At 30.0% G+C, this 7,975-nt stretch overlaps 1 protein-coding gene across 1 annotated transcript; it reads left to right on the top strand.

The window, feature by feature from the left end:
- The first annotated feature begins 3,263 nt into the window (after window positions 1-3,263).
- On the top strand, window positions 3,264-7,638 carry LOC122600348 (alpha-1,3/1,6-mannosyltransferase ALG2-like). Its single transcript, XM_043773057.1, is given in 8 exon segments — window positions 3,264-3,351; window positions 3,625-3,686; window positions 3,688-3,742; window positions 3,841-4,034; window positions 4,108-4,361; window positions 4,480-4,586; window positions 5,827-5,993; window positions 7,213-7,638. Coding segments are annotated over 8 exon segments (1,191 nt in total). The 5' UTR covers window positions 3,264-3,314; the 3' UTR covers window positions 7,528-7,638.
- Window positions 7,639-7,975: the final 337 nt, after the last annotated feature.

Below are 7,975 nucleotides of genomic sequence, written 5' to 3'. Positions count from 1 at the left end.
TTTTTATTTCGTTTTTTCCCCCTTTTTCAAACTCGAAAAGGTAATTAACTTTTTATTTTTTATTAATTTGATTTTTCTTTGAACCCGTGAATATGTTTTATGTATAATTGTATATACTTCGTTTTCTATCATCCCTTATCCATGTCTCTCGTTTATTTTACAATAATATACTAGTAGGGTATTCAGAATAATATGTAAAACCAATAATATGTAAAAGAAAATGTATGTAACTTTTTTTATTCATATATTATAACTTGATATTTGATATAAAGATAGTGAATCGACTAATACAAAAACTATATAAAATGAGAATACCAATTGCGTTAAAATAAAAAAGACATTTCATAAAATTTATAGAATAAAAAATAATTTTCTTTGTCTCAAATAAAAGTTTAGGATTTTTAAATAAGCATTTAGTGGGGTTTTTTTCAATTTTAAATTAATAAAGTATGATAATGATGTCATAATTAAATTAAAAGGATGTGTTGGGAAACTATACAAGACAATATTTAAAAAATCTTATGTCATCACAATTTTCTTTTATTTATATAATTAAAAATTATAGAATAAAAGGATAATTTTCTTTGTCTCGAATAAAAGTTTTAGGATTTTTAAATAAGCATTTAGTGGGGTTTTTCAATTTTAAATTAACAAAGTATGATTATGATGTCATAATTAAATTAAAAGGATGTGTTGGAAAATCATACAAGATCAATATTTAAAATATCTTATGTCATCATAATTTTCTTTTATTTATATAATAGATAGATAATACTTACCTTGTATATTCTCAAACAAACATTTCATTTCTACAATTATAATTTAATAATGAGACTAACGATGACATATCCAGAGCCATCACACACCGTAAGTAGCCTCACTAGCCTATATTACTATGTAAAAGTTTCACACCTGATGTTAAATATTATAAATTTTGATATGCAAAATGATCTTTATATCTTTACAACCTAAATCTTAACAATACTTACTTTAGATATTTAGTCAAACTTTTCATTTTTACATCTAACTCATTTAATTTATTTTAATTTACATGATTTTAACTTTAGTAATGAATTTCACAAATATGTTTTACACGACATAGTATATTAGACGGATTCTCGCACGATACAATTACGATGGTGTTAGCAGTGGTTGGCGGCAACAACGGGTGGTGTCGGTTGAGACTAGTAGTAGTAACAACGATGAATAGTGTAGGTTGTTGATGTAAAAAGGGATAATATAGATATTTTAAGAGTAAAATAGTAGATGTTATAATTTAACTTCATTAAATATATTATAAAAACTAGTTTATTACCCACGTAATATGCGTGATTTGTATATATAGTTTTTTATATTAAAAACTTTTAATATATGAAAATGATCCTCTAAATAAATATTTACATATTTTTGAACCACAATTAGAATATCATGTTTATTGTCAAGTTAAAATGCTAACAAATAATTTTTTCAACCATAGAACTAAAATGTATACATGTAATGCTAACAAATTTTTTCAAACATATATTCTAATTAGTGTAGTTCTTCATTATCTTAATTGTGAAATATTATATATATATATATATATCTTTATTAACACTACGTGTAAGCTACATATCTTTTACTCATAATAAGAGTATCAAATGTGTTATTTTAATTCATGGATTTAAAAATCACATCTAAAAACCATGTAGCATAAAAGTATTTGAAAAAAACTTGTGGTGTCATTGAAAGTAAAGGTTTAATAATGAAAGGAAAATGTAATTAAAATTTCTCGTAATAATTATATCATAGTTTTAATGCTTTATGATGAATAAATATTTTTAAAAAATAAAAAATAATACAACTACAATTCTTATCAAAAGAAAGTTAGTGAAACAAATGGTACAGATTGTCGACAAATAAATAAACGTGTAGTAAATTTATCAAATAAATTTTTTTTAATCAAAATCTAAATACCATATTCAATTTGTTAATCAATTTTAAATGAAAATTTTATCAAAAACTCGTATCACTTACGCGACTTTAGAAATAGAAATATACAAAAAAAACTTTATATACATGAAAATATATTATAGTGTTGTCTATAATTTTACATAGTTATAAATTACTAACATTAAGAAATTCAAAGTATTATTATTTAAAAGATGTAATTAAGAAAGTTATTGAATGGTAGACACATTAATATAAAAGTTTAAGGACTAAAAATGTTATTGATTAATTCTTTGAATATTGATGATGTCATCAATATAATCCAATGATGGAAAATAAGTTATCAAATTCAATCAATGGTCCATATTTTTTAAATTTGGAATTAAGGATTTTGTTTTAATATATATTCAAGATTCTAATATTTAGTTGTTAGGGGTAAAGGGGAAAAATAGGTATAATAATAGATTGATTGCTTGTGGTCATTTGTTTTATATAATAGCTAGTGACGTCCTTACATTATGTTCTCAAGTTTAGTTTATAAAAGAAGTGAAAAGATTGGAGGTAAAAGTTGATCATCTCAAATATGAGACAAAAATATTTTTAACAAAAACAACTAAATTATCCTTTTAAATCCTCTCATTTTATTTGTTTTTCATTACTTAAATAAACTCAAGAATATAACTCATTTTACAATCCTTTATATTCTTTTCTTTTGCTTCTTTAAAATAACCCAAAAACATATCATAAGATTTTGATAAGTACACAGGGTGAGTTGGGAAGAAAAAACCTCTTTCTTTTAATTTATTTGAATATATAAAAGAAAAATTTGATGTATTACAACTAACTTTATAACAATATTTAGGTTATAGTGTTTGTAATGTTATACAGTTGTATCTTAGGCATTAACAATCAAGATGAATCAATATATAATGGATAATGATAAACTAATTTAACTGGTGTGATTAAAAATATGCCTAATAGTAAGATGATGACATGTGAAAAAATTAGGAGGCAAAATTGAAAAAGATAATTAGTACCACATGTTAAATTCTTAAAATTTTAGTTTGATTTTTAAGCATATAAATTAGGTTGATTAATCATTTTTCATATATAGTACATTATTAAACATAAGAAAAATTGAGTATAGAGTCCATTCATATTTAAGTTTAAAAAAATAATTAATCAACTTAATTCATATGCATAAAATAAACCTAAAATCTTAAGAAACAAATTTAAGCGTGTAACAACAAAATTAACAAACAAATTTTCACTACATTAAAAACGGATTGTTTCAACTTTCACGCCGCGGTAATTTTGTTTAACTCAAAGTTTTTTAACAAAATTAACAAACAAACAGAAGATTGAATGAGCATTCCTGTGCAGAGATGAACATCGCCATTATTCATCCTGATTTAGGAATTGGTTTGTACTTTTACCCTCTTACAAAATTCATCACAATTATTTTTTGCTTAACTTACTACGAGTATTATTCTGCTAGGGTTTAGAATCATTTTTTATACTCTTGGCTTAAATACAATCCAATTTATTGCGATTGTATTAATCCGATTAGTAACAGGTTTCATTTTAAGTTGCCTTATATATTATCAAAGTCGGTGCCATGTCATCAAAGCGTCTAAGATTATATAAATTGAGATGGAGAAATCTATATGACTTTATACACATTGTTTTTCTTAGGAGGAGCGGAAAGGTTAATAGTTGATGCAGCAGTTGAACTTGCTTCACATGGTCATAATGTTTCACATTTTCACGTCTCATCATGACACGAGCCGCTGTTTTGAGGAGACCCTTGCGGGTATGGAATTTTCTTTCTTTTTTTTTTTTTTTGCTCAACTTTGATAAATTTTAATTACTTCATTTGTATGTAACATGTGCATTGTTTTGTATATCTAGGGACATTTGCAGTTACTGTATATGGGTCGTTTCTACCCAGACATATTTTTTATCGGTTTCATGCAGTCTGTGCGTATCTGCGTTGCATTTTTGTCGCTCTTTGTGTTCTGTTCAAGTGGCCTTCTTTTGATGTTGTGCTTGCCGATCAAGTTTCCGTTGTCCTTCCAATTTTGAAGTTAAAAAAGTCTACAAAGGTTACTAAAGCTGTGTTTCTTATTTATACTTGTGTTACATATGGAATGTTTATAGTTGGTGCTTTTAATGTAGGTTGTTTTCTATTGTCATTTCCCTGATTTGTTGCTCGCTAAACACAATTCTCTTCTTAGAAGGATATACCGGATGCCCATAAACTTTTTAGAACAATTAACAACAGGAATGGCCGATCTGATTCTTGTCAATAGCAAATTTACAGCGTCCACTTTTGCTGCAACTTTCAAGCGTCTTGATTCTCAGGGTATAAGACCAGCCGTGCTCTATCCAGCAGTAAATTTGGCCCAGTTCAACGAGCCAAATGCTTATAAGTAAAGCATTACACTCTCTTTCTCTTGGTATCTTTCTATTTTGAGGTTCACCGAACCTAAATCTGAAGTTTTCACTTCTCTGGTTTTTGGGTCTTAGTTCAGATTTTTATCTTTGCAGGTTGAATTTTCTTTCAATCAACCGTTTTGAAAGAAAAAAGAACATAGACCTAGCAATATCAGCATTTGCGATGCTTGGCTCTCCCGATGCGACATTGACTATTGCAGGCAAGTGTCTTTGACTACATGCCATTTCATCGTTTATATGTACTAAGTTGCATTCAATATATCTGCAAGTATAATACTTTCACCCTGGAAAATGTCCCTCCTTGCCTTGTACATTTATTTCTTCATAAGTTAAAAATACGTGTTGCAATCGTTATTAACATGAGGTTAAATTAACAGCACCAAGCTACAGTATTTTTTGAGTTGCAAATCGGTTATAGCATAAGGATAGGAGTCTTGGTTTCAGGTTTTGTTGAACTTTCTTTACATTTGCGCTAACCTTATAGTTAGAGTGGTAGTTGGCTGGTAACATTTTTTCTCTTCTATAATGTACACAACTTAGTATGGATCTGTTTAAAGATTATACCTTGATGATAAAAACATCCCTTCATCTCTAACATAACTTTGATGATTTAAATAGGAATATTTTTAGCACTTAGCTCAAGAGGAAACATTCGCTTATCTGTAGTTTGTATTGAAATTTTGTATCTTTACTTCTTTTTGTATGAGCAATACTCGTGCAGTACTGAGGATAATCAGAGCGTTCTATGTTTAAGTGCTGCACTTTGTATTGTCTGACTTATCATAACAGGCACCAATTGACAGGAAGCAGAGGTGTCAACTTTGATGATTTACTTATGAACGTGTCACTTGTGCTATGTTTCCCTGGTTAATAATCAATTGGGCAAAATCCATAAATTCAGTTATGCTCTGGTCGAACAGGATATCTGTTGCACAAAGTGTTTTTTTTTTTATGCAACCTTTTACATCGATTTCTGCAAGATATCAGATCATTATCTTAATATTATGTTTTTGTAACCATGTGTAGCACACCATATCTTTCATGAAAAGTTGTACAAAGATGTTTCTGGTCAACCTAGCACGACACTACTGTCACTATGTGCTGCCTCTCTCGCTCATTTTGTCCACCTCTAGTGGGAAGCAATACTTTCAAGTTCTCAAGTTTGGTTTTTGGTCAAGAAACCTTAGAACATGTATCTATGTAATCTTATGCTACATATTTTGTCATTTGGAGTTCACCACATTCCATCTAATTTAATGATAATTTGAAATAGTAGATACAAAATTATGCACAGACAGTCTACTCTGAGACTCCCAGTTCAGTACCTGATTACACTTATTCCATGCATGCTAACTAATAAAGATTCATGTCAGTTTTATCACTGAACACACATACACGTACTATGTTTTCGATCTTTCTATTCATTTCATTTCTCTGCAGGTGGATTCGATCAGCGGTTGAGAGAGAATGTTGACTATTTAGAGCAGCTTAAATTCTTGGCAGAAATTAAAGGGGTTTCAAATCAGGTGAAATTCATCACATCTTGTCCCACTGCTGAAAGAAATGCCCTTCTTTCTGATTGCCTCTGTGTTATATACACACCAAAGGTACCTTAAAAACCTCTATATTTCAAGTTTCTCTAGTATCTGAAATGAATTATTTCCTCTCCTTTGCACAGTTGCACTATGAAAGTTTTAGATGCTATTTGTGTAAATCAAACACCAATTTATCTCATTTGCTTATATTGGCCCGGTTGAGAAGAATCTATATTAGACCCTGACATGAACCAGAAGTCCAAGGGTGTTAAGTGTCGGTTTATAATAATTGTCTTGTTATTCTTGGAAGTTACTTGTTCTCCAAGATTAGGTCAAGTCCGTCTACAAATAAGGCTGCCAGCCATTAGGGTTAGGTGTGGAGATTATTATTGTTCTTAGAAACTCGGGCTGCTGAAGCATTAATCCAGATTAGGGGCCACTTGGGCATTAATCCAGATTATCTATCGATTGTCTTGTTCTTTCTCTTATATTCTGTTTTATTCTTATTGTGTTGCTATTTCCGGGTCTGATACACATCAGACCCACAAAATGTAGAATCGAAACAAATGTTAATGGTGTAAACCAATAGCATTTTAAGTTTTTTGGTCAAAAACCCTCAGCAAGTGTCGGTGGTGATTCTGACCCATTTATTTATGAAGCAAAAGGGTAAAATAGATTTTTTTTATAGCCAAGATTAATTGGGTCAAAAGCTTGTAAACTGCCATATGTATATTAATCCATGAATTCAACCTCCTAAGATAATTCTTTTTAAAAATAGAGATCATATTTAGATAATATATACTTTGTAATCATATTTAAAAGTTGAAACACTAGTTATTTTGTATGCAGATATTTTTTTATGACAGAAGTTTTCCAGGTCAGCATAATGAAGGGTGAACCCACATATATGTGATGGTGGTAAAAAACCCTATTAGTTTCAAGAATTATAAATAGTCGATATTTACAATTGTAGTTGGATCCTTGTTAATTATCTTATGGAACTCATTAGCATGGAAACTAACGAAAAAGTGTTAAACCTTGTGTATATGTATCGAATACATGTGTATTGTATCTGTTTCATTTGTATGTAAGTATGGACCCTGTTGTGAAAAACCCTGGATCCGCCACTGATACCCAACCTGACCCATATCTAAAGCTACCTATCTTGACCTACTACATAACCCATCAAATTTCCTAACTTTACGTAGTATAACTGACATGATCTATTAAACATTCTGAGGCCTGTTTCTAATTGGACTCTTGTTTTAACCTAGGATTTGTGTGATTTCAGGATGAACATTTTGGCATTGTTCCATTGGAGGCAATGGCTGCACATAAGCCTGTAATAGCATGCAATAGTGGTGGACCTGTAGAGACAGTGAAAGATGGTGAAACAGGGTTTTTGTGTGACCCAACCCCACAAAACTTCTCGTTGGCCATGGCGAAGTTTCTTAAGGACCCCTCTTTGGCAGAAACAATGGGTTCAAAAGCACGCTCCCATGTTTCCACAACATTTTCTACAAAGACCTTTGGAGACCAATTGAATCAGTATCTCACCAGTATAGTAGCAAAGAGTAAACAAGATAAAAGATCAAAATCAGAATAAAGAAAAGTTCTGCATCTTTTGCCAGACGAAGTTAGATCTTCCTATTGACCATTTGGCATTTACATTTACTTGTAAAAACGTTTATGATATATGGGAAAATGTTAGGTAAAACATGCAGTACCTATGGATTATGTAAAATTTAGGGGAAGGTTATGTAAAATTTGAGGGGGGGGGGGGGTTATGTATGTTTATCAAATTTAAAGGTTTAATTTGTAACTTTTTTTAAAGTGATAATACCTAAGCTTAGGTAAAGTCTGATACTTATTATATGAAAAATAGTTTCTAGAAATGGGTTACTATAATTTCACTAGAATTTATATTACCTATAAGTTTTCATGTTGAACTAAGGTCGGTTCTTATAGGTGCGTCCACCCATTTTGGGTTAATTTAGTTGGAACTTTAGCGGATAACGAGTAAAATACCCACAAAAATTGAGAGATGAGGCGTG

This window comes from Erigeron canadensis, chromosome 5, assembly GCF_010389155.1.
Source record: "Erigeron canadensis isolate Cc75 chromosome 5, C_canadensis_v1, whole genome shotgun sequence".
Lineage (NCBI taxonomy): Eukaryota > Viridiplantae > Streptophyta > Magnoliopsida > Asterales > Asteraceae > Erigeron > Erigeron canadensis.
This window is presented reverse-complemented; position numbering and strand designations above follow the sequence as displayed.